Source organism: Crocodylus siamensis, chromosome 14, assembly GCF_052110815.1.
Source record: "Crocodylus siamensis isolate JL-2025a chromosome 14, ASM5211081v1, whole genome shotgun sequence".
Taxonomy (NCBI): Eukaryota; Metazoa; Chordata; order Crocodylia; family Crocodylidae; genus Crocodylus; species Crocodylus siamensis.
This window is the reverse complement of record NC_143408.1, coordinates 1,699,891-1,725,214: the sequence shown is the minus strand read 5'-3', so window position 1 is coordinate 1,725,214 and position 25,324 is coordinate 1,699,891. Positions and strand designations below refer to the sequence as shown.

General features: G+C 66.1%; 3 protein-coding genes across 7 annotated transcripts; 2 read left to right on the top strand and 1 right to left on the bottom strand.

Moving 5' to 3' along the window:
• Positions 1-3,089: 3,089 nt before the first annotated feature.
• On the bottom strand, positions 3,090-10,541 carry USHBP1 (USH1 protein network component harmonin binding protein 1). Of its 2 annotated transcripts, XM_090027491.1 has the most exons (15): positions 9,908-10,541; positions 9,108-9,265; positions 8,189-8,289; positions 7,558-7,706; positions 7,090-7,350; positions 6,338-6,469; positions 5,828-5,964; positions 5,444-5,584; positions 5,277-5,359; positions 5,037-5,160; positions 4,652-4,925; positions 4,264-4,470; positions 4,025-4,116; positions 3,681-3,803; positions 3,090-3,450 (listed from the first exon to the last, which is right to left on the bottom strand). In XM_090027491.1, the coding sequence occupies exons 1-15, from the start codon at positions 9,914-9,916 to the stop codon at positions 3,276-3,278; spliced, it is 2,166 nt and encodes a 721-aa protein (XP_089883617.1). In that variant the 5' UTR covers positions 9,917-10,541; the 3' UTR covers positions 3,090-3,275. The 2 variants fall into 2 exon arrangements, with proteins under 2 accessions (XP_089883617.1, XP_089883616.1); XM_090027490.1 differs by lacking the exon at positions 9,908-10,541 and having other exon boundaries at positions 9,108-9,869.
• A 491-nt stretch (positions 10,542-11,032) lies between these two features.
• On the top strand, positions 11,033-16,083 carry BABAM1 (BRISC and BRCA1 A complex member 1). Its single transcript, XM_090027492.1, has 9 exons — positions 11,033-11,154; positions 11,408-11,765; positions 11,919-11,977; positions 12,449-12,569; positions 12,837-12,915; positions 13,556-13,580; positions 14,118-14,247; positions 14,857-14,943; positions 15,428-16,083. Exons 2-9 carry the CDS (start codon positions 11,490-11,492, stop codon positions 15,626-15,628), a joined length of 978 nt encoding a protein of 325 aa, XP_089883618.1. The 5' UTR covers positions 11,033-11,154; positions 11,408-11,489; the 3' UTR covers positions 15,629-16,083.
• Positions 16,084-16,489: 406 nt separating this feature from the next.
• Positions 16,490-25,312, top strand: ANKLE1 (ankyrin repeat and LEM domain containing 1). Of its 4 annotated transcripts, XM_090027524.1 has the most exons (9): positions 16,490-16,561; positions 17,634-17,786; positions 18,346-18,451; positions 18,769-18,865; positions 19,105-22,956; positions 23,480-23,642; positions 23,986-24,145; positions 24,431-24,589; positions 24,757-25,312. In XM_090027524.1, the coding sequence occupies exons 1-9, from the start codon at positions 16,509-16,511 to the stop codon at positions 25,135-25,137; spliced, it is 5,124 nt and encodes a 1,707-aa protein (XP_089883650.1). In that variant the 5' UTR covers positions 16,490-16,508; the 3' UTR covers positions 25,138-25,312. The 4 variants fall into 4 exon arrangements, with proteins under 4 accessions (XP_089883650.1, XP_089883649.1, XP_089883652.1 ...); XM_090027523.1 differs by lacking the exon at positions 16,490-16,561 and having other exon boundaries at positions 16,594-17,786; XM_090027526.1 differs by lacking the exon at positions 16,490-16,561 and having other exon boundaries at positions 16,594-17,786; positions 24,460-24,589; positions 24,757-25,075.
• The last annotated feature ends 12 nt before the right edge of the window (positions 25,313-25,324 follow it).

The window sequence follows — 25,324 nt, the reverse complement described above, 5'->3', positions numbered from 1 at the left end:
GAGATGGATGGTTTATGGCGGCCCCCGGGGAACCTTGCAGCTGCTCCCTCCCCTGCTGCCAGGGGGGCAGGGGACGAAGCGGGCCCTGGTTGCAGCACGGCGGGGCCATTCCTTGCCCTGCCCCGGGTCTGCTTGCTCCTAGCACTCTCTGGGGTGTCTGTGCTCGTGGGAAGCGCCCCCAACCCTGGCTTGGCTTCTCGGGGGGCTCCTGAGTGCAAACACTAGGCACCTCCGGCGGGTCGCGCCTCGGACTCGCCCGCCCCTGCCTCGGCCTCTCCCGGGCCCCGAGTTCGAGTTCCGCTTCCAAGGCCAGTGGTCTCGTGGGCTGGGGGTGGGGGGCAGGATGCTCCGGGGGAGTCTCCTAGCCCCCGGCATGTCTCTGGCCCTGGAGCCGTGACCTCTGCCCTCCCCATCCCGCGCGCCCGCCTTAACATTTGACCTTGCCGGGCGGAAGCGCGGCCGCGGGCGGGGGGGGCCGCGCTCTGGCCCCGCGTTGCCATGAGACATCTGCCAGGTGCGGGCGCGTCCCAGGCCGCCCGGAGCCGGAGCCAACAGGAATCGCATTCCTCAGCCGGGGCAGGGCCCGTGACCTTCCCCGCCCCGCTGCAGCCTCGGAGCCTGGCCCCCGCACATGCATGCACACACAGGCATGCTCCCGGCCTGTGGAGGGGCACACACGTGTGCAGGGAGCAGGCCACCACATGCACAGGCACACATATTCCAAGCAGAACATGGGCATCCGTGTGCCCAGCTGTACCTGGGATGTGCACACCCATGCTGTGTCACCAACTTGCACGCAGCCCCCAGGCTTGGGTGCACACACATGCACGCGCAGTCTCTCTCGCCTTCTGCCCTCTGGTGCTGTGCCTGCTGCCCCAGCTTGCCCTGCCTGGGGCCCAGGCGGGGCTGTGCCTGGTGCCCGGGTTACCAAAGGTGAGATGCTGCCTCAAAGCTGGCAGCCACTGCCAAGGCAGCGCTCTCCTGGGCGTGACCTCCACCCCACCCCGTGCGTGCAAGCCGCCGAGGACACGTCAGTGCTCTTTGCCCTGGGAGGGACACCTGGTCTCTCCGCTGCTTTGGTCCCGCAGCCGGGTGGGTCCCTGGAGGGCAGAGGCCCTGCTGGGGGATGGCTGAAGGGGCCTGGCTGGGCCAGCGGGCAGCAGCAGGGCTTGGGGGTAGCACTGGGTGAGGCTCAGGAAGCAGAGGTTGGTGACCTAGGCCTTGCAGGCAAGCTCAGACACCCGCCAAGCCCAGCGTGGCCCCTGCTGGCCCTGCCCCATTGCTCCTCCGTGCCGCTGGTGGTGTCCCACCCCAGAGGTGGCCACATCTCTGTGCCGGCAGCCGTTCCCGCAGGGCGACAAACTTCCCCCAGGGTTTGCGTGGGGGGGCGGCTCACGGGAGGGCAAGGGGCTGTTCCACCCTGTCGCCCCCTCCTGCCCCCCCGCCGGGAGGCCAGGGGCCGGGGGCGGCTAGGAGCCGCATCAGCCGCCCTGGCCCTTTCATCGCGCTCTCGGTGAAGCTTGACCCCGGCTCGCCGCGCTCGGGGGCCCCATTTGAATCTGAAAGGGGGCTTGAGTGCAGAGCCCTGACCTTCAACCTGCGGGTCAGCCCTGCCACGGCTGTCGCAGGAGGGGGGGCATCCCCTGGGAAACCTCCACCTGGGGAGGCCGCGAAGGCGGAGAGAAAAGAAAGGGCCAACGTGGGGGCAGGGGAGGGGGCTGGCGGCACAGACAATGGGTCAGGCCATGCGCTGGGGCCACGGGCTGCTGCATATGCATGCCCCGCTGCAGCCCGCAGGGGCCCCTGCACGGGACCCGCTCCTCGCAGGCACACCGAGGCCTGCGGCCCAGCCAGGACCCCTTGTATATGGGCACCCACTCACCCCACCAGGTCAGCTGGGGGCTTGTCCTGCTCTGCAGCACACGATCACCCCCCTGCTGCCCCTTCCTGTGTCTCTATATCAAAGCTTGGGCTTCCGGCCAGCTGCCCCCTGACCCCGGCATTGTGACCCTCAACCGCCGGGTCTTTGGTGCTGGGAGAAGGACGTGCACCGGGCTGGGGAGATGCTCCCAGCCTGGCTCCAGGGCTCTGAGCAAGGGCAAGCCCGGCGGGGGGAGTCCAGGGAGTTGGCTTCTCTGTGGGAGATGGAGCACCAGCAATCCCCGCCCCAGCCCTGGCCCTGGGCTTGGGGTCTCCCTGGGGGGGCCCTAGGCATGCACATACACGCATGCCTAGGGCCCCCCGGGTGGGCACATACACGCATGCACACACACATGCAAGCATACACGCACTGGCACGCAGGCCTCCCCCCCCGCTCTCAGCACCACCGCCCCGCAGCAGGGTCCCTGCCTGTCTGCTCTCATGAATATGCATGAGGCCCTCCCGCCACGGTCACCTTTGATCCCACTGTCAGGGGGAAAAATGTCTTCATCTGCGCCCACGAGATATGAGGCAGAGGGGGGCGGCCGTAGGGGGACGGTCTTTGTTCCCAGCACATGAGCCTTGCTCTCAGGTCCCCCCAATGTGGGGGCAGCCATGCAAGATGGGGGGGTCATGTCTCCTGCCCTCCAGCCCCCATCACCGCTGCAGGAGCAGCTGTGGAGCCGGTCGCGGGGCGGGGGGGCAGCTGCAGTGACTGCCCTGCCCCATCTCTCCATGGGTGGAGGCTGGGAGCCAGCCCACGCCGCGGGGCCTGCCTGGCGTCTGCCGTGTCTCCCGCGAGGCCCCTGGGACCGTCTGGGCCGCTGGGCTCAGCTGGCTTCCCCGCGGCCGCAGCCCCCTTGCGTCTGGGGCGGAGGAGAAGATGCAGACGCGGCCCCGTTGTGTGCCCAGACCTATTTGCAGTGGGGCCCTCCCCTGCCCCACGGCTGGCACCCCACATCTGGGGAGGGTAAATGCAGCACCTGCCCTGGGCAGAGACCTCCCCTCTGCAGCCCGGGTGCAAGGAGCTGACGGCCCACTGCCCCTTAGGGTAGGGGGGTCTGCTGGCGTCTGCCCTGGGCCTGGCTGTGCTCCAAGGGGGGGCGCGGTGCCCCGGCACGCGCCCTGCGGCGTCCAAGTACATTAGGAGGAAGCAAAAGGACCCGAGCAGCCTTCCAGCACGGCTTTACTCTCCAGCCTGGGGCCCGGAGTCCACGGGGATCAGCAGCTGCAGCGCTGGGAAGCAGGGCTGTGGGGTGGGCTTTCTACGCCGAAAACTCAACGCCTCGGGGACCCCTGCCGCAGTCACAGAGGCGGTGGCGGCCTCGAGGCCACGGAGAGGGGCTCCCCCCAGCCTAGATGCAGGTCTCGGCGCCGGCCGCGCGTTGCTCCTCCAGAGCCCGGATGCGCTGGGCGAGCGCGTGCGCCTGCTGCGCCTGGCGCTCGCCCATGGCGCCCGTCTGGGCTTCCAGGCGCCGCAGCTGGGCCTCCTGCTTCCTGCGGGCGCCCCGGTAGGCCAGCACCAGTGCGCTGCGGGGAGAGGGGCACAGCGGGGTGGGGGGTCAGGACACCTCTGGCAGGGGGGCTAGGGGACAAGGGATGGGAAGCCCGGACACCTGGCTCCACTCTCCTAGCTGCCCCTGTCTCCCCGGGACCCCGGAGAGCTGCCCCAGGCACGGAGAGGTGCAGGTGAGGGTGCCCCTTGCCGGGGGGGCTGGCACTCCTGGCTGAGGAGGGGGCAAGGCCGCCGCGCTCCCCACCTGTGCGCCTGGAAGAAGTCTCCGGCGAGGCCGGTGCACTGGGCCTGCTGCGCCCGGCTGGCTGCGCTGAGCTGCTCCAGGGAGGCCGCCAGCACCCGGGCTTGGTCCTGCAGCACCTTGCTCCTGCCAGGTGACCCAGAGGGTGGCACTGATCCTGCTGGGAAGAGCCCCCCCCCCTTATCCCTCCCGCTTCCCAGCCCATGCCCAAGACCCGCCTTACTCAGCTGCCCCGGCCGTGCCCAGCATAGCCGTGCTCCAGGGGCTCGGACAAGGGGGGTGGCAGGCCTGGTGCTGCTAGGGACCCTGGGGTGGCATTAGCAAATGGGGGGGGGGCAGGGGCTCACCGATCCAGCGTGCTGGCCAGCTCCAGCGTCATCCTCTCCAGGTCCTGGGGGCTTCGGGGTGCTGCAGCAGCCGCCTTCCAGCCCTCAGCCTCCTAGAGCAAGCCCAGACACAGCATCATGAGCTGGGTAGGGCTGGGTGCCTGCAAGCACCCCCATCCCTGCAGGGTCCTGGGGAGGGGGGTGCCACGGATGCCCCTGGGACGGGGGGTGGTCCTTGGTGTGGGCAGATGGGCGCTTACCCCCGCCCTGCTGCTGCCCGTGCTGCCCTCGCTGGTGCTGCTGCCAGGGCTGGGGGGGCCGGAGCCCGCGTCCCGCTCCCACTGCAGGTGCTCGATGAGCAGCAGGTAGGCAGCCTCCTGCGCACCGAGCGTGTAGGTGCCCAGCTCCAGGCCCCGCTTGTCCTTCTCCGCCAGGTGCAGCTGGGTCTTCACGTCAGCCATGGACTCCTGCACAGGCAGGAGGCACTGACCCCGCTGGAGAGCCCAGGAGTCCTGGCCTCCCCCACTCCCCTCCCAAAGCAAGGGCCGAACCCCTGTGCACCATGGGCCTCCTGCCCTAGCCCCCCGCCCGTGCCCAGAATATAACCCAGGCGTCCGGGGCCTTGCTCCCCATCGCCTGCTGACCCACCTGGAGGGCTGCCAGCTCCTGCAGCAGCTGCGTCTTGTCCAGCTTTGGCCAGGGCCTCTCCCCGGGCAGGGCAGCCAGGGAGGCCCGGACGGCTTGCTCCACCTTGGCCCGGATGGCGTCGCTGGGCCGGGTCACGGGGCCGGGGGGCCCGGAGCAACCCAGCTCCATCAGGGAGACCTCCACGGCCGCCTGCTCCGCTTGCAGCCGCCGGAGATACTCCCGCAGCACCCCCTCTTCCTCCTCCTCCTCCTCCTCCTCCCTGGGGCTGGGTGGGCTGCAGAGGCGGGCAGGGAGATGGCACTGGGAGCGGGGTCGCTTGCAGGAGCTTGGGGGCTCCATCCTGCTCCCCAGGGGCTGGCCCTGCCATGCCCTGACACCCGGGTACCTTTGCTGTCCGCACATGCCAGGTTCGCCGGCTGCCTCCTGCCCGTCAGGCTCCGCTCTGCCCAGGAACCTCCTGGCCTCCGCCAGGACGGCGGCTGTGTCTTGTGAAGCGTGCTGCACGGGGGCTGCCAGGGCAGGGCACGTGCTGGGCATTGCCCACAGGGGCCCCATGGCATGCCCTGCTCCGGCTGCCAACCTGTGGCTGGAGCAGGGATGGAGGAGCCCGTCTGCCTGGACTTACCTGCACTTGGGGCGTGCCCCCTGGCATCCAGCTTCGCCCTGGCCAGGGCTAGCAGCACCTCCAAGGCCTCCATGCGGTGCTCGCTGTCGGGACAAGCCAAGTGCGGCCTGAGCCCTCTCTGCAGCCTGGGCAGCCCCCGCCTCCCCCTGCCCGGTGCGGCCCCTCACCTGCACCGGGCGGCCAGGCGCAAGGCGGTGCTGTTGGACTCGTGCTGCCCTAGCAGCATGCTCAGCCGCTCCGAGTCGCTCTTGCACTCTTGCAGGGTGCCCGTGAGCAGGTGGTTCAGGCCCTTGAGCTGCTCGATGCACCTGGGGGAGCGCAAGGTGCTGCCAGTAGGGCCCAGTCTGGCTTCCCAGGGGTTAACAGCCCTGGGTAGCGGGGCAGGGCTCCTGGGCCTGCTTCTGTTGGCTGAATCCCCCCTGCTTCGTGCCTCAGTTTCCCTGAGTGCTAGCACTGGGAGGGATGGGGAGGGGAAGGGAGGGGTGGGTGGACACACTGTGCCATGCTTGGCCCTTTCTGGTCTCGATGGGCATGGCTGGTCCCTTCCTCACCCTCGCAGCTGCTGCAGCTGGTCATCCAGCTCCCTGCCGGAGAGCTCCGGGGCGGAGGGGAGGAGGCGGCAGAGGGGCTGCATGGCCGGGTGGTCCTTCAAGCACTGGAGCAGGCTCCGTGCCCTGGCCAGTGGGTCCTGCGGAGCAAGCAAAGGTAGGTCCGTGCAGGCCAGGGCTGGAGCTGGGGCAGGGGCTGCAGGGGAGGGCTGAACGTCCTGGTTCGTGGGTGGGGGGTAACCAGAGACCCCTGGGTGGGCATGCGCTGCAGCACCGTACCCTAAAGGAGACAACACGGGGGTGACCTGTTGCTGGCCATGGCCACGTGGCCCCCGCTGCAGCTGCAGGAGACTCCGGCCACTGGGTCGTGGCTCTGTCTGGCCTGAGGGAGACGTGGCTGGAGTGTCCCCAGGGCAGAGGATGCCCAGCGGGCCCTGGGGATGGGAGCAGATTTCCTGGGGGTGGGGGTGTGAATGTCTTCCACAGTCCGGGGAAGAGGGACCAGGACCTCACCTGGAGCAGCCAGGGGTCCCTTTCCCCGACAGGGCTGCCAGCTCCCCTGATCGGGGCGGTGGCTGAGCCGGGAGGGCTCCAGGCCTGGCCGGGCATCTCGAGCTGGTAGAGGGAATCCTGCAGCTCCTTGACCTGTGCAGAGAGGGGCAGGGGTCTCATTGCCCTGCTGCTGCAGAGGCACCATGATCTCCCCAGGAGAGCCCCGGGGCAAATTGATCAGGATCTCACAACTGACACCAAGACGTCCCTGCTGCCCTCGGGCCCCATCGGTCACCCCAACAGCTGCAGCTGAGGCAGCAAGCGGCCTGCTTCCAGAGGGGCCTGCAGCCCCGCTCCCCGGGGGGAACGGCCAAGCCCACCCTGCGCCTGAGGCCAGGGAAGGGCAGGCAGCCGCCCTCTGGCTCATCACAGGTGCTCTCCCACCGGAAGCGGTGAGCCACCGAGACCGCTGCGCTGCCCTCCGCACGGCTCGAGCGCCAGCTTTGTCTGTGGTGTTTACCAGCCTGGCGTGCAGGGCACCTCGGGCCAAACCGCAGGTATCACCACGGTGCCTGGAGCTGGGCGGTCCCGCTCAGACACTCCCGGGGCAGGCCCCTCTGCTCTGCATGGGTCTCAGAGCCTCCAGTGCCTGTCTCGGGAGGGCTGACGTTGGACCCGCTGCACCCGACTGTAGGTTCCCCCGCCTCCTGCTGTCGTCCCCCCCAGAGGTGCCCATGTGCCCGTGGCAGCTGAGATGCCCTGGTGCCACCCACCTTCCTCTGGAGCCTGTCGCGCTCCTCCTGGAGAGCCTGCAGGGTCACCTGGGCACGGCTCAGCTCCTGCTCCTTGCTGCCCAGCGCTGCCCGCAGCGCCATGTTCCTCTCGGCCAGCGTGGCCACTTCCTTCCCATACCAGCTGGTCTCCGCTGCCCCAAGCTCTGGGCTCGGCTCAGCCACCCTCTCCCCTGGTGCCTGGACAGCTGCCATCTCGAGCCCCGGGGACAGCCCCAAGCCTCGCTCGAGCTCTTCCAGGGTCTGTAGAAACACAGCAGAGCCCTTGCAGCAGCTGCAGTATGCCAGGAGCGGGGATCTTACCTGGGCACAGGACCAGGCAAGGGCCAAGCTGCCCTGTCACAGGAGGAGGGAGCCCCTATGGAGCTGCAGGAAGCAGGCGGGAAGCGGGGAGCTGCAGGCAGGGCTGGGGGCTCAGGGAGACGGGGGCGGCTCCTGGCACCCACTCACCTCCACCACGTGGGCCCACTCCTGACTGCCTGTGCCCGTTTCCGCTCCAGCCCCAGCGAACCGCAGCACGCAGCGGCGCCGGGCAAACACGGTGTGCTCCAGAGATGCCAGCACCTGCTGCAGGGCCAGGAACATGTCGGGGCCGACGCCTGCAAGGGCAGAGGGGATGCAGGGAGGCAAGGGGGCCTGTGCCCTTCTGCCCTCCGTGACCTGGGTGCAAGTCCCAGCAGGGATCTTTGTGCCGGGAAGGGGATGTTGCTCCTTGTTCCCTGCATGCACCGACCATTGCTGGGGGCAGGAGAGGACCCCAGACCATCAGGGCTGGACCACCGGCCCCTGCATCCAGCTGGCTGCCCAGGGCCGACCAGGGTCTAAGCCAGGCCACACCAAGGCTGTGCTGCACCACGACCCTCGCAGGGGCTGAGCAGGCCCCGAGCCCTGGGGCCAGTCAGGCACCTGAGCCGGGAGGAGCTGGCTCTGTGGAGCAGGTGCATGAGCCGCTGCAGAGCCCCCCCCCCCGCCGCAGCTGTGTCCAGGGGTGGAGCTGGGAGGGGCCCAACCCAGTGCTCTGGCCCCGGGTGGCACTGCCCTGGCAAGATGCACAGAGGGGGCTTAGCAGAACCCCCCTTACCTTCTCTGGGGGGCGGGAGCCAGGGAGGCAGGGGCTGCGGTGCATGCCTGGGCAGGCTGGCTGTGTACTCTGAGCACTGGTCCGAGTACTCCTCGTCCTCCCTGCAAGACACCCGAGCCCCGGGGGAGGGAGGCCGACTCCATAACCGGGACTCCGTGTCCCCCAGAGTCATCGTGGTGGTAGCAGCTTGGGCATGGATCCCCCTGAGACGGGGAGACCCTGGGAGCCAGGGGGTCCGAGGGAGTTCCCACTCCCAGCCTCCCGATGCCTGAAGAAGGGTGTTTGTGCCCAAAAGCTTGCAAAGAACTTTTTCCCCCAACTATTGAGCTGGTCTAATAAAAGAGATCCCATCGACCCACTGCCCGTGTCCTTAGACCAACATGGCCACAACCAGCAACCTCCCCGCTCCCAGGACACTGAATGCACAGCCAAGTCCTGCTCCGGAGCAGGCGTGTGGGGAGGTAAAACACCGTGCCCTCTTCTCCAGTTACTGAGGGGCAAGAGGCCAAGAAGGTGGCAGGGCCAAGCCAGCCCTGCCTGTACCAGACCGTGGGCACGAGGGGGGGCCCTGGAGACAATCCCTGCTTTGTTCCCCTCCATTTAGCACGCCGGGCATCCAAGAGGAAACCCAGGTCCCTGCTACATGAAGCAGGCAGGGCTCGGCCTTCGGACCAGGGCTAAGGAATCGGATGCTGCCACCGTGATGGAGCAGGTGGCAGCCTCAGCGCCCTCTGCCAGCTGGATGCGAGGGGCCGTGCGCAGGCAGTCGAGGGGGCAAGATGCAGGAGGGAGGAGCACAGCTGCCTAGGGAAGGAAGGGTGCCCAGTGAGGCTCCTATGGAGAGGGGGTGACCCACGCAGGGCTGGGGCTGCTCCCTGGCATGCGAACGGGCCACGGGGCTGCAGCCTCCAGCCGGTACCTGGCTCCGCGCTGCTGCAGCCGCTCGACCTTGCCGTGGAGGTGGGTGATGGTCACCAGCAGCTGCGTGATGCGCTCCTCGTAGCGCAGGATGTCCTGCTCGTCCGTGCCCGCCACATCGGCCTCCTCCGCCCTCTCGGCGACCGGGTCCAGCTTGCCCTGCAGCCGGGACCCCTGAGAACCAGGCATGGCTCACGCCCCCGTCCCCTCAACCCGGTTGCGCTTCGGAGACGGGCCTGGCACCCCCTGCCCGGTCCCTTGTGCCAGGGCAGAGCCGGCTGGGTCCTGAGGGCTGTGCAGTGGGGGTCAGGGCAGGGTGCAATGTGCCAGCCTGCCACGGCGCTGGTTAGGGCAGGAAGGGAAGGACAGCACTGGCAACAGCGAGTGCCCCTTGCAGCTGCGGGCAGCAGGGGCTTTGGTCCCGCTGGAAACAGGAAGGCCGGAGACGCATCCTGTTTACAGCGGGAACAATGAGCCGTGTCTGCCTGGGGTTACCAGGCGAGTGTCCGGCTGGAGCGCGGAGGAGATTTCCCTGCCCCCAGGACCCAGCGCCCCCCTGGCAGCCCTGCTGCGGCTGGGCGCTGGGGTGCGCCTGGGATGGAGACACCATGATAGCCCCCCATCCCTCCGGAGCCCCGTCCCCGTGGCCATGGGGTAGGGGGGATGCAGTGGATTTTCCCACGCCCCCCACAGCAGGGGGGCCAGGCCAGGGCAGTGGGGTGCGGGGATGCCTGGGGGCCAGGACATGGGGCATCTCGAGACCCACGTGCCCTCGTCCTGCCCTGTGCAGAAGCCACTTGCCTTCTTCATCCCCGCGAGGTGACGGGATTTGCCCTGCAGCACCTGATTCAAACCACGGGCTACGGGCTCAGGGGGGAATCCCCAGGGGGCAATCCGGCAGCGCCCCCCCAGCCTCGACCAGCCAAATGCCCTCTGAGTGCAGGGATGTGGCACTGGGGCCCCAGCTCCGCTCTGCTCCCCTGCACGGGGCCACGCAGGCCTTTCCCGTTTCCAGATCCTGTGCACGTTTCCTCTCCCGGGCGGCAGGCGCCGGCTCCTCTCCGCTGTAACCCTTGCGCTGCCCGCGTGCCCAGCAGGGCAGGGGCTCTTCCCACCTGCCCCTCTCCCTCTTTGCACTGGGAGCTGCCCCACTCGGGTACTGGTCTCAGATGCCGGCTGAGGGCATCAGTGTCAGGCACCGATTCAGAGCCCCCTGCAGCCGTTGCATGCGCATCGCTGCTGGTGCCCAGGCGCCAGGTGCTGCATGAACGTGGCGGGGGCAGTCCCGGCCCTGACCGTGGGTCACCCTGAGCCTGGCCCCAGGTCTTTATTGCTGGATGGAGCAAGGCATGAACCCAATGCAGTCCCACACAGCCGTGGGGACAGAAACCAGCTGATTGCTAGATGCTAATTGTCTTGTGATTTGCATAATACCTCCCCAGACACCTTCCATGTTGAGCGGGTGGAGGCTGGGGGGGCGAAGGGGACAGTCTAAGAGCTGGAAAGCTGTGTGATAAACACACCAACAAAATATATAATATAATATAATATGTAATGCCTATAATATTATATATTATCATATAATATATATCCTATGATGTAATATAAAGCTGTGTGATAAACACACCAACATAATATAGTTTAGAATAGAATATATGTGATAGTATATTCCACAAATATATGATATTATGTTCCATATAATATATAATGTAATATAATATTCCTGATATATGATATGATATAATATGTATAATGTGTATGTTATGTTCCCAATATAATATAATATAATATAATAAACATCGGTGCCATTCAGATTTGCCCAATACACACCCAAGTAGGCATGCAAATACAGAGGGGGCGGGCCTACGCGTGGCGGGGCGGAGCTCGGAGCGGACACGGAAGAACGGGGGTGGAGCTCGCGGAAGGCCCGGCTCCCGGAAGCCGGGGACGGTCTGCACGCGGGAAACTACACCTCCCGGCAGACCCCGCGCCTCCGCCCCTCGGCTTCCGGCCGCGTGTGGCCCGGCGGTGCTGCGGAAAGGGAAGGGGTGAGCGCCGGGGGCTGGGGGCAAGGAAGGGCCGGGCCTGGGGGCAGGGTTGGCATGTGCCCTTGAGCTGGGGCGGGGGAGGATGGGGTGCCCTGGGGTGCATGTGGGGTGGGGGGCACGCCCTGGGGTGTTGGGGTGTTTTGGGGCAGGGTGTCCCAGGGTGCTTGGGGGGCACGCCCTGGGGTGTTGGGGGGGCTCGGGGTGCTGGTCAGCGCGGGCGTCAGGACACCTCCCTTCTGCTTGCCCTGGGCAGCGCCAGCCCCGGACACCCCGGCCGGGCGCAGGGAGCTGCTCGCGGCCTCAGGCTGGAGTCGCCGGTGGAGCGCGGGTCCCTGATGGACACCTCGGAGCCAGGCAGCGCGGCCGAGGAGGAGGAGGAGAAGGCGTCGGAGCAGCGGCCCCGCACCCGCTCCAACCCCGAGGGGGCCGAGGACCGGGCCCTGAGCGCGCAGGCCAGCGTGGGCAGCCGCAGCGAGGGCGAGGGCGAGGCGGCCAGTGCCGATGACAGCCCGCAGGGCACCGCCGCACCCAGCGCCAAGGCCTGGCAGGTCCCGGCGCCCCCCGCCGAGTTCCAGGTCAAGACGCCCAGAGTCAACTGCCCTGAGAAGGTGGTGAGTGCAGGGCCCCGTCTGCCCTCGCGGCCTTGCCCCGGGTCCCGCAGCGGAGGGGGCCCGATCGGACCCTTTGGGGCAGCTGGCACGATACCGAAAGGGGGTGGCGCTGGGTGTGGCAACAGGCTGACCCTGCTACTCTCTCTGCTGCAGATCATCTGCTTGGACCTGTCCGAGGAAATGTCGCTGCCGAAGCTGGAGTCCTTTAATGGGTGAGGAGCCCCACGCCCGGGGAAGGCCCGCAGCACAGGCCGTGGGCTGTGCACCGGGGGGAGAACGCCAGGACCTGGATCCCAGGCCCGGCTGTACCAGGCACTCGCTGTATGATCATGGGCAGGTTTCTTCTCGGCTCTGTGCCTCAGTTTCCCCAGCTGTAAAATGGGGATGAAGCTGTTTGGGGTCTACCCACAGCAAGGCCTCTTGGGCCTGGTGCGGGAGAAGCCCGTGAGAGTAGGCAGGTCTGACTGCGTTGGGCTCCAGGTGCCAGGCCAGCATCTCACAGCCTAGTCTGACACCTTGGTGCAGGCAGGAAAAGGACCCAGAGAGGGGTTAGGCCTGGACTGGCCCCAGGGATCAGGATCTGGCCCTTCAGCATGCCCTGAAGGATGCAATTGGTGGTGGGGGATTATGGGGAAAGGGAGGGAGGTCCCAGCAAACGTCTGCACCTCGCGTGCCCTCGGCAGGTCAAAAACGAACGCCCTGAACATCTCGCAGAAGATGATCGAGATGTTCGTCAGGACAAAGCACAAGATCGACAAGTGCCATGAGTTCGCGCTGGTGGTGGTGAACAACGATGCCACGTGGGTGAGTGAGGCCATCCCAGCACCAGCCACGTGCCGGGCCCCGATCCCCACTGACCGGCCCTCCTTGTAAAGAGGACACGAACCCTGAGTTCTGCTGACCCCCCTGAGCCCCTTCCAGCCTCAGTCCTCTGTGCTGGGTGCGGCGTCTCCCAGAGCAGCCTTGGGGCCCCGTGTGCATGGTGCTGCGCTGCCTCTGCCTCACCCTGCTCAGGTGCGATCCGGAGGGGGCATCCGTCACCCTCCCTTAACTTGCCCCATCTTGCCCCAGCTCTCCGGCTTCACCTCCGACCCCAGGGAAGTCTGCAGCTGTTTGTATGACCTGGAGACCGTTGGCTGCACATCCTTCAGTATCCTTTGGCAAGGGGGGGCAGGCCCGGGGCTGTTAGGTGGGAGGTGACGGGGACCCTGGGCCACAAAGCGGTTGAAACCCCTTCCTGGGACTGAAGCTGTGGGTAGAACCAGGCAAGTCCATCAGTGTCCTGGGGCGTCCTTGCCATCCGCTCTTCTGCCAGGAGATGGCAGCAGGCAGCAGCAGAAGCGTGTCGCCATGCTCTCCCAGAGCAAGGACTGCAGGTGTCCCCTGGGGCGTGAGCCAGGATGGAGGTGCAGTGCTAGGAACACCGGGGATGTGCCCCTGGGCTGGTCACAGCTCTCCCTGGTGCAGCTTCCCCATCTGTGTGCCCCAGGGTGGGAGGAAGGATGCACGCGCTAACCCCTGTGAGAGTCTTGGGCCCTGTAGGGTGCCAGCACGGAGAGACTGACTGGGTGGCAAGAGCTGCCAGCTCCTCTGTCAGTGCTGGTCCCTGATCAGCCCCTTCTCTGGGCCCTGCACACTTCTGCAGATCGTGCCCATCCAGGCAGCCCCCCATCGGGCCTGGCCCCTAGCACCGGGGTCAAGGATGTGCCCAAGAGCATCCACCCAAAGCAGGGTGTCTGTGTGGGATGGGATGCTTGCCTGGGCTGACCAGTCCTTATCTTGGACTCCAGATCTAGAAGGCCTCTTCAACCTCATGTAAGTTGGCTGCTCTCGGGGAAGCAGGTGTTGCAGTGCAGTGTTGCTTGTATAGTTCCCCTGGGTGGCGGTGGTGGAGCCAGTATCCAGGGCACTTCATGGCAGCTTCTAGCGTGGGGGGGGAAGCATCAAAGCGTGCTAGGGATATCCACGGTATCATGCAAAAAGGAACCCAACGATCTGCTCCTGTGAGCAAGCAGCAGCTTCAAAATCCCTGAGTGCCACTGCAGCAAGTGTAGGGCCAGGCAGCTCTATGTCTGCTTCCTCCCAGGGTCAGGCTCCCTGCTCCCGTGTGACATACAGCCAATATCCTGGTCCTCCCATCTGCTGTCGAGGAGCACCACGGGCTGCATTGTTTAGCTCAGACTCCTTCACTCTGTTGTCTGGCTTGAGTGGGGTCTGGGACTGCCTTTGCGGGCACCCAGCGAGCACCTGCGGCAGGGCAGGACCTCCACATCCGTGCACACGCTTGCTCAACCTGTGACTTCACGAGGCAGGGGCACTGTGACCCCCAGCTTGTGTCTTATCATGGCGCAGACAGCAGAAGATCGAGCTGCCGGTGACGGAGAACGTGCAGACCATCCCACCCCCCTATGTAGTGAGGACCATCCTGGTGTACAGCCGGCCGGCCTGCCAGCCTCAGTTCTCCATGACGGAGCAGATGAAGGCGAGTGCTCCCTGGCTTCCCTGCTCCTGCCTCCATGCTGTACCCTGCAGGGTCCCCCCAGGACAGAGCAGTTGTCCTGTCTGCCAGGGCTGCTGGTCATCCGGCCCTCCTAACGAGTCAGCGATGTCCACTGCTGCTCCCCAGCTCTGCCAGCCTGGCTTGGACTGTCCCCTGAGGAGGGTGACTTTTCCGTGAGCTGGGGCTAGACAGCTCTGGCCGAGTAACGGGCAGTAGATCCCTTTGCCCAAACGTGGCCCAATGAACAGCAGCTGCAGCTGCACAAGAGCCAGATTGAATCCAGCTTAGGTTTACTTTGCTTCCTGTGGGCATGTGTCTGTGGCACAAAATCTGCCCCCACAACTGCAGCCGGGGGAGGACCCAATTGCTTCCCCATCCCTCAGTACAGGGCAAAGTGCCCCTGGGAGGAGGGGGCTGAGGCCCATCATGGTGGATTGTGGCTGTGCACCTGCTTTTGCGGTGACGGTGCTGTGTCTCCAGGCTGGGAGGCTGTCTGTCGTAGCCATGTCCCCTTGGGTCCTGGACTCTGCCCCTGGATCTCTGCAGTGAGGCCCTGCAGTGAGGTGGGACATTTCCTTTCTCTCTGGGCAGAAAATGCTTCAGTGCCCATATTTCTTCTTTGACGTGGTGTACATCCACAACGGGGCCGAGGACAAGGAGGACGAGACGAGCTGGAAGGTGAGTGGGGCCTGTGGTGTGCGTGCAGCCAGGATGTAGGTGCCTCCCTGCGTGTCAGACCCGGTCACTGTGTCTGAAAATGGCTCTGCTTGCAAGGCATGAACAAGGGTCAGACCTGACTCGTGCTCTTGGGCATTGCACGGTTTCGTGTCTCAGCTCTAGCCCCTTTGTGCAGCGATCCCTGGAGCCAGTAAGTGCCAAAGCTTTTACCTCTGAAATGGTCCCATGGGATGGATGTTGCCCTGCTAAGTTGCCAGTCCAAGTCCAGCTTCAGCCAGCACCGTTCTTAATGAACAAGTGTGAGCATCACAGGTAGCAACAGCTAATGATCCTCTGCACGTGGAACAGCGAGGGCATCCAAGGAGTTTGCACACAACCTCGCTACATCTCGGGGGCCTGTTTCACCCCAGTCCCTTCACCCCAGTCCTTTGTCTGCAGCCCAGCGTGTCCCTGACTGATGTTGGGCTGCTGCTTCCCTCCCTAGGAGATGTACGCCTTCTTCAGCAACCTGGACACCAAAGGCACCAACTACAAGTACGAGGTGTCCCTGACGGGGCCTGCCGTGGAGCTGCACAACTGCATGGCCAAGCTCTTGGCGCATCCCCTGCAGCGGCCGTTCCAGACCCACGCCTCGTACAGCCTGCTGGAGGAAGAGGAGCCCGCCGAGATCGAAGCCACCGTGTAACTGGGTCGTGCAGCGCCCGCCAGGCTGGCTCTCATGGTGTCATGGGCCTGCGTGGGGGCGTCGGCAATGAAATGCAGACGGCCTCTCACTTAATTCACTCCCTGCAGGACGGCAGGCAGGTCTGTAGGAAGCCGGTTGCGCCTCAAATGCTCCTCACGGAGATGCCGTCTGAATAGCCTTTAACTTCTGTCTTTTCCAGTTAAAAGGTCAGAGCTTTGCCTTGCTGGAGAAGGGTGCTGGAGGGGCTGGTCCTCCGTTCTAGCCCAGCGTAGGCAGCGTTTTTCTGAGTGAACTCAACTTTAAAAAGTAAAAAGTACATCTGTGTGCTCCTTGAGCTTTAGCTTGCTGGCTAGAACGGCCGTGAGCTGTAAAAGGCCGCTGCAGTGAAACGGAGGTGAGGACCCGACTTTCTGCCCGCACACCAGAGTCTGTGAATAAAAACACGTTTAAAGGCATCGTTGCGTGCGCGGCTTTTGTGCTCCTGCGTGTCACGAACCCTGTGCAGGCCGGGCGGGGACGTGTGTCCCCAGGTGTCCGTGCATTGGCATCGGCCCCTCCGTGTTGCTTGCAGGTTGCAGCCGCGACTGAGGTTTTTGCATCGCGTTGAATGGACGTGAAAACCTGGTGCCGCGTCTCCTGCGGGGGGAGCAGACGGGCCGGCGCCCTGGGGCTGGCAGGCCGGGGGCTGCCCGGCGGCGTCGGGACTCGAACCAGCGGCCCCTTGAGCGCAGAGGCGGGAGCTGGCTCGCTCCTTCCGGCCCAGCCGCTCTGCGGCGGACTGTCCCCTAGCCGCGCTTCCTATTGGCTGCGGCAGCGGCCAATGAGGAGCGGCGGGGCGCGCGGGCGCAGTGGGGGGCGGGACGTTCGAAGCGCGGCCGTAATGACGGAGCTGGCGGCGCAGCTTTGCGGGGCGCTGCGCGGCGAGGAGGCGGCGTGAGCGGGGGGCGCCGCATGCACTGCCCGGGGGGGGCGTCGCGTGGGACGTCTGAACGGCGCGAAGGGGGTTGCGCTGCACACGCTGCATGGGGGGAGGCACGGCACGGCACGGCACGGCATGGGAGGGTTGCATTGTAGGCGGGTGTTGCCCCGCACAAGTACAGTGGGGTCCGGGGCTGGGGAGCGGTCTCGTTGCACTTGGCGGGTGGGGGAATGCAGGGCTACCTGCACTGGGGCCAGGGGCGGGGCCACAGCCTGGGAGCTGCCTGGGCTTGCCAGGAGCAGCTGGTGCCGGGCCTTAAATATGAAAGTATTATTATCCAAATGATCACATTTCCTGAAAAGCTACCGTGCGCTGCAAAGATACGCAGATGAGCATGCAAGTAGACCCCGTGTTTACACTGCATGGCGCTCTGCCCTTGGCAGCGAGTGAGAACTGAGTCACCACAGTTGAAGCCCGTCTTTATTTCGAGGCGAGCCATCGTGCAAAGCTGACGGTGAATCCAAAAGCCCGCTCAGGCCCAAGAATGACTCAGGTTTTGTGGATTGCATGAGCTGCCTCAAAAATGATTGGACTTTCTGGACATTTTAACTATTGCAACAGTTGAAATGATTGTACAAATACGATAATTTTCATATGCCCGGCAACACTGCCTGGGGGTCACCCGGGGCATAGGGAGGTGTGGCCCCGGCCCCCACACAGCCCAGACCCCCCCCCACACACACACACGCTTCAGACGCCTGCCTAGAGAACCCGCTGTCCCTGCAAAGGTGCTGCCGGGTGGGGTCAGGGTGGTCCTGGCTGCCTGCACTGCCCTCAAACTGCTGGGGGCCTTGCTGTGCCCCTGGATGCCAGCCCGGATGTGGGCACAGTGTGTGGGTCCCTGCCCGGGGCTGGCCTGCAGGCTGAGGGGCTCAGGGGAGGTACCAGGACCTCAGCAGGAATGACCCGGGGTCCTTGGAGGTGCCCGTGCCCCTGCTCCTGGCCGTCAGCACACTGCCCTTTCCCTGGGCGGGGCCATCGGCAGCTCTCCCCCGAGCGGCGAGTGACCCCGTGCTCCCGCTGCAGGGCGGTGGAGGCCCTGCTGAAGCAGGGCGCGGACCCCAACCTCGTGCTGCCCGAGGGCGTCGCTGCCGTGCACCTGGCCGCGGGCAAGGAGCGGGAGAGCGGCGTGCGCTGCCTGCAGCTCGTCCTGCAGTACGGTGGGGACCCTAACGCCAGGTGAGGCGGGGGCAGCACCGTGCCCTCTCTGCGACGTGGCCGCTGGGTTTAGGGTGGTGGCGACCTGGAAGTGTGAGGCTCTGGGTGAAACGGGGGGGAGTCCTGCCCCCTCGCATTACTGTCTTGACCTGGCCGTCCTTTGCTCCCTAGAAATAGTTGCCTTTTTTGCCCAGGCAGCTTCCCAGCGTCTGTCTTTGCTGCGCACCCCTGGGTCCGAATCCACGTGTGGGTGTGTAGGCATTCATCTCATGCGAGACCAGCCCGCGGAGCTGTGTCCCCCCCCGGGTCAGAGAGCTTTGCAGCGGGGGTGCGGTGGCAGCATTAATAGCTGCTCCCCTGCTGCCCCGGTTCTGGATCCATGGGGCGCCCTGGCAGGCCGGATGCCGGGGCCCTGCGTGCTAGATTGAGCTGGCGCATGGGGCTCAACCCCATGGGCTGACTTAGCTCAGGATCTGGCCCACGGACCAGCCCCGCACCACGCATCTGAAAGGGTGGGCGCCACCGGTCTGTGGCACGTTAGACGGCACCGGAAGCCTGAGCCAGGTGCCGCATGTTCCAGGTCTGCCGAGGAGCTCACGCCCTTGCACGTAGCAGCCTCCTGGGGATGTTACAAGTGCTTGAAGCTGCTGCTGAGGAAAGGAGGGGACCCCGACCTCGAAGACCAGGTGAGCGCCAGGCACCCACAACCCCAGGAACTGCCCCAGGATGCCCTGTCACGGCACGCTAGTCCAGACTAGGTCCCTCTGAAAGCCAGGCTGCGGCCCCAGACGGGCAGGCCTAGATGGTGGGGCCCTGGGTAAAGGGATAGGAGAGGTCCCAGCTGGCTTGGACAATCTGTCACCTGCATAAAAGGGGAGTCTCCTTCAAGCGTTAGGCTGGGCTGGAGCAGCTACGAGCAGGCCCCTGGTTCCCAGCACATCCCAGAGGTGCAGGGCAGGCGCGGGGCTCGGAGTCTCTTACAGTCGGTGCCTTCTGTTGCCAGGATGGAAGCCGAGCCATCGACTTGGCCATGGAGCAGGGCAACACCATGTGCGTGCAAATCCTGCAGGACTTCCAGCGTGCCCGGGCCTGGCCTGAGTGTGAGTATCAGCTAGGCCGCTGAGGCAGCGCGGGGCTTGCGGGTAGCCAGAGGTTTGCTGCTCCCGCCAGCGTGGCTGGCTGCCACGGGAAGCACGTGCTAAATGCCATTTAAGGGGAATCTCCCTCTGTGGTAGAGCCGGCTGGGCATTCCTGGAAGATGCCAGCCGCGCATCACGTGTCACCGCTTGCTGCCCAAGCGTCATAAATGTCACTTAGCAAGTGCCTTTCTGCCTTGCAGTCAGCCCCGATGGGCCGGGCAGAGCCGGGAGCCCCCCCCAGCCCCTGACCGCCGACAGCACGGACTGCAGCGTCTTCTCCTGGCTCTCGGAAGCCGGCTCGGCCCCGCCAAGCAGCACGCGGAAGTGGCTGCCGAATGGGAGCCCCAGAGAGATGGGGCTGGATGTTGCCTTTCCAGATACCGCAGGGAGCCAAGCGGAGCCTCCACCCACGTGGTTCTGCTTCTCCACCCGCCGGGACCCGGGCGCCCGCGGCCAGCCGGCCTGGCCCCAGCTGCTGCTGTGCAGCACGCTGCTCTCCACCAGCAACGGGCCTCGGGGAGGGGCTTGGAGTCTCCCTGCGGCCCCCGAGGAAGAGCCGGCAGAGGCTGAGGACAGCTTGGCACAGCTTGGCACCCTCCAGCCCTGGCACTGCCCACACGGCACGCAGCGGCTGGGACCCCGAGCAGCGCTGCGTGCGGGGGAAGCCCTGTTGGATGAGACTGTGGCTGTCCACTCACCGTGGCAGCCTGGCAGCAGGCGCCAAACGCCAGGCAGCGCCAGTCCCTGCGAGTCCCACGGCCCACTTCCCTCCTGCAGCAGTCAGGATACAAGGGAACCCTGCCCTGTGCCCCACAGCCTGGCTCAGCCGGATGGCTTTCTCAATCCGGCCACCAGGGACTGGGAGGGACTGGATGCCACGTCCCCTGACCACGCATACCTCTTCTGCTGGGCGCACTCCACCGCCCTCCACGACCTGGACAAAACGGTGATGGTCCCTGCATCGCTGGAGAAAGCACCCGAGATTTCATCCGGGCCCTTGGAGAGCAGCAACAGCCAGTACAGCAGCTGCGACAGCAAGTGCTACGTCAGCACTGTGGAAGCATCTGACCCCGTGGAGGCCGGGAGAGACGGGTCTGCCAGCAAGGATGCATGGGGTACTGGCAGGAGCGTGTGGCAGTGCCCAGGCAAGCAGCTGGTGCTTGGCCCCCAGGGACAGAGCTTAAAAACGCCAGCTTTGGGGAGGGCTTTTGTGCAGGACATGCCCCCCTCCCGGTTGCAGCTGGCAGAGGTGGCAGGAGAGAGCAGAGGGGATGTCTGCCAAGGTGCCCATTTCTTTGGAGAAAGTGGTGGATTGAGGCCTGCTGGAAAGCCAGCCTTGGTGCTCCATGCAGGCAGCACTGAGAACAGTCCGTGTCCCCGCCGTGCAGGGTCACAAAGTCCCACCCAGACACCACAGCACGCAGAGCCTGTGGAGCATGGGCCTCGCCAGGGGAGCAATGGAGCCACGAGCCTCTCGTTGCCTCGAGCACCGTGTTGCTTGGCCCCGGCTGATCTGGGCACTGAGGACTCTGGTCCAGGGAGAGCTCCCCCTTCTGGGGACTGCAGGCTGGGTATGGCAGAATTGGCCATGCTGGGTCAGCCGGAGGGGAGGCAGCTATGCACACAGCACAGCCCCGCTGCACGGGCAAGCCCCAGGTGTGGCCAGGGGAGAAGGGAAGGCCAGAGCCAGGCATGGGGTCTATCTGCAAGGGGCTCTGACCTGGGCACGGCGGACACGGTGCTGCTGAGCAGAGCCACGGGCGGCAAGGCGGACACGGTGCCCCTGAGCAGAGCCACGGGCAGCACGGCGGACACGGTGCCCCTGAGCAGAGCCACGGGCAGCACGGCGGACACGGTGCCCCTGAGCAGAGCCATGGCGGACACGGTGCTGCTGAGCAGAGCCACGGGCGGCACGGCGGACACGGTGCCCCTGAGCAGAGCCACGGTGGACACGGTGCCCCTGAGCAGAGCCACGGGCGGCACGGCGGACACGGTGCCCCTGAGCAGAGCCACGGGCAGCACGGCGGACACGGTGCTGCTGAGCAGAGCCACGGGCGGCACGGCGGACACGGTGCTGCTGAGCAGAGCCACGGGCGGCACGGCGGACACGGTGCCCCTGAGCAGAGCCATGGCGGACACGGTGCTGCTGAGCAGAGCCACGGGCAGCACGGCGGACACGGTGCCCCTGAGCAGAGCCACGGGCGGCACGGCGGACACGGTGCCCCTGAGCAGAGCCACGGGCAGCACGGCGGACACGGTGCCCCTGAGCAGAGCCATGGCGGACACGGTGCTGCTGAGCAGAGCCACGGGCGGCACGGCGGACACGGTGCCCCTGAGCAGAGCCACGGTGGACACGGTGCCCCTGAGCAGAGCCACGGGCGGCACGGCGGACACGGTGCCGCTGAGCAGAGCCACGGGCGGCACGGCGGACACGGTGCCCCTGAGCAGAGCCACGGGCAGCACGGCGGACACGGTGCTGCTGAGCAGAGCCACGGGCGGCACGGCGGACACGGTGCCCCTGAGCAGAGCCACGGGCAGCACGGCGGACACGGTGCTGCTGAGCAGAGCCACGGGCGGCACGGCGGACACGGTGCTGCTGAGCAGAGCCACGGGCGGCACGGCGGACACGGTGCCCCTGAGCAGAGCCACGGGCGGCACGGCGGACACGGTGCCCCTGAGCAGAGCCACGGCGGACACGGTGCTGCTGAGCAGAGCCACGGGCAGCACGGCGGACACGGTGCCCCTGAGCAGAGCCACGGGCGGCACGGCGGACACGGTGCCCCTGAGCAGAGCCATGGCGGGCACGGTGCCCATGAGCAGAGCTGGAGAAAACACTGATGGGGAAGAAAGTGAAGCCAGTGCCTTGCTGCTCCAGTGCCTGGGCAGCCCTGACTCAGCTCCCAGAGGCACCTCCTTTGCCAACTCAACCGGGACGCCGAGGTCCTCTTCATTACCACCGTGCCTGGCGCATTGCCACATCACACCCCGCACCAAGAGCCGCCTGTACGCTTCCACGGCACGTGGCAACAGCTCTTCCTCCTCCTCCTCCCTCTTTGACGAGACACTGGAGCTGCCACAGCGGACCCAGAGAGTCAGGAGACCCCCGGAGACATCCCGCACGCCAGTCAGCCGGGCTGGGGGGCTCCTGGAGAGCACACGTGCCTCTTATTGCGAAGCAGTGGAGTCGGGCAGCCTGGATGAGACCGTAGTGCTGCTGCCAGCCGCCAGCCTGCCAGCTGCATCTGGGCAGAGCAGTGCCCCCAGTACCAGCCCCACAGTGCTGCAGAGCCCTGCTGGGGTCACCCGCCTCCACGCCCCCGAAACCACTGGTCCGTGCCCACCCAGAATGGAGCACCCCAGTACGGCCGGCCCCCCCAGCTCCCCTCCAGGCCCAGGAGAGAGCTCTTGGCTGACGGAGGAGGACTGCAGTGAGTGCCCGGGGCTGGGGGCTCCTGTCAGGCCTCCCACTACCACGACCTCCACTCAGGACTGGTTTGGCAGCGAGTTGGGCAGTGTGGAGCCCAGCCAGAGCCTGGCACAAGGGCTTGGTGGGCTACAGCTGGGTGGGAAGAAGCCGTCGTCGCGCTCACGGGTGAGCTTCAGCAGGCTGTCTGCCGCGAGGCCTGCTTTGGCAGCGCCTGGCTCCGGGAGGCTCAGCCCAGTGCCGGACACGGACGACCCAGGCATCCCGCTGTCCCCCGGCGGGCGGCCCACGAACCACGGGGCCGGCGAGGCGGTGGAGTACCTCTACCTGGACGAGGAGAAGGGCCATGCCCTCATTGAGCGCCACGTCCCCCCCACGGAGAACACCTGCTGCTCTGACACCAGCTCCGAGGACACCATCATCTACGACTGGAGGGCCTGTGCGTCCCAGCGGGGCGCCAAGGAGAACCGGCTGGTGCCCGCCTGCTCCGACGAGGCCTTGCTGCGGAAGCTGCAGAAGCTGGGGGCCGACCCGGGGCCGGTCACAGACTCCACACGCAACCTGTACATGCAGCAGCTCGACAGGCTGCAGAGCAGCCCCGGGGCCCGGGCCGGCAGGGGCGCGACAGGTGAGTGCCACCGCCCCGGGGGGCCCCGGGTTCTGGGGGAAGCTGCAATCACCTGCAGAGCGAACCACAGCTCCCTCTTGCCCCAGTTATTGCTGACGGGAGCAGCCCCAGGACTGCAGGCAGCCTCCGCCCCGGGGTGGACTTGGGTCAGACTAGATCCCTTTGCCCCAGAAACTTCGGAGACGGCCGCTGCCTCTCCAGGGCTGGGCCAGGTGAAACCAGAGCAAGCCCCAGGGCACCTGCTCTCGTTCTGATGTAGTTCAGACTTATCTCGACCACTTTGAAGACAGCTGGGAGCGCTTTGCTTTGTGCAGCGGCCTGAAGGCAGCGCCTGGGCATGTGATCCAGCTACCGCGGCGGCTCTGGGAAAGAGCCTGGGGTGGTGACAACCCCAACAGGCAGGCACCGCACCCGCCATAGAGAGCTCCCAGGGGCCCTGAGCTGCCCGTGACTGCTGTATTTTCCTCCCTGCTCTTCCGCGCTCTCTCTACTGGTGGGAACGGGGTGTCTCGTGCCGTTCCAGGACACAGCCCTGAGTTGTCGGCAGCACTGGAGACCCTGCAGATCCCCGACTGCCAGGCAGACGAGGTGGCGCTGGCTGCCCAGTTCGACCAGCCCGACAAGGCCCGGAAGTGGCGGGAGGGCGTGCTCAAGTCCAGCTTCAACTACCTGCTCCTAGACCCCAGGTATGGGCATCCCGTGGCCACGCAGGGCCTAAAGCTCCCCTTCCCCCACTCCCAAGCTTGGCACTTGGCGGCTTGCAGGCTCCGTGTCTGACCCGGCTTCACACTGACCCGTCCCGGGATGGGAGTGGGGGTCCACCCAAGATCGTGACCTGGGAGGGGTAGCGGGGGGCACGTACACTGTCTCGATCAGGAAGATCCAGGTAGCACACGGAGCAAGGTGCCAGCCACAGCAGGTGTGCCCCAACTTGCGTCCCCTGGGAAGTGGCGGTGTCCCCAGGCACGGCTGCATGACAAGGGGAGCTGGGGACAAACCGCATGGAGCTGAGCAGGGGGTTCCTTGCAGGGTGACCCAGAACCTGCCCCTCCGCTGCCACACGCTGAGCCCGGCCGAGCGCTTCCAGACCTTCGTCCGTGCCATCTTCTACGTGGGCAAGGGGAAGCGTGCACGCCCCTACTGCCACCTCTACGAGGCCCTGGCGCACTACCGGGGAGGCAAGAAGCAGGTACGGGGCGGGGACAGACATAAAGCACTTGATATGGGGTTGGGGGCTGCCTTGTGGTGGGGTGGGGCAGAGCCTGGCACCCCGAGCTGAGAGGGTGCATGGGGCTGACCTGCCTTGGGGCTTGTCCACTGCACTGCAGCCCGGGGCAGCTTCCAGAGCCTGCATCTCCCAGGATGGGGTGTGGGGCATGTGCCAGTCCTGGGAGCTGGGCTGTGGGAGGGCGGAAAACAGCCAGGAATGGACCCCAGAGCAGCTGGGACAGGCTGCCTGGCCCCTCCTCGGTAGGTGGTGAGCGTCGCCTGTGTGCCCCCCAGGCCTGCGCCAAGGTGCGGCACATCCTGGACATCTGGGCGGGCGGGCAGGGCGTGGTGTCGGTGCACTGCTTCCAGAACGTCATCCCTGTGGAGGCGTACACACGGGAGGCCTGCATGGTGGATGCCCTCGGTAAGGCCCAGGGGGGTCCCACGCCAATCTGCTGACCCCGTCCTGGGGGAGCTGGCCTGCCCAAGCGGGGGCCTGCTGATGGGCGGGGGGCGCAGGCTGCGCGCCAGCCCCCTGCCAAGGCGGCCCTGCCCTGTGATGCAGCCGGCGCGTTCCTCTCCGCACCACAGGGCTGGCGATGCTCACGAACCAGAAGAGGGGCAACTGCTACGGCGTGGCGGCCGGCTGGCTCCTGCGCCGGCGCCGGCGCCTGGGCGTCCACCTGCTGCACCGGGCCCTGCAGATCTTCCTGGCTGAGGGGGAGCGGCAGCTGCGTCCTGCCGACATCCAGGTGGGGCAGTGAGGAGCCCCTGGCCACACATACCCCACCCCATGTCTCCAGGGCAGCTGCAGCCCCAGGGAAGGGGACACTTCCTACTGCTAGGGCTGGGGGCACCAGCACGTGGGGCTGCTGCTTCCTGGAGGGCGGCACCAAGCTGTGCTTGGCCCCCCAGACACAAAGGACCCCACAGCTGCTGTCCTGTCTGCAAGGGGCAGGTTTGAAGCGTTAAGACATGAGCCTCTGGCCCGAGGCCCTGGGGCACTCTGGAGATGGGCACGTCAGCGGGGCTCAGGCTAGCACTACTCTCTTCTGCACAATGGCCTGGGACAGCGGCTTTTTACCGGGCTGCTCCTTTTTTTTATGTCTCCCCTGACCGGGGGGTTTCTAAAACTGCAATAAACCGCGGCCAGGCTGTC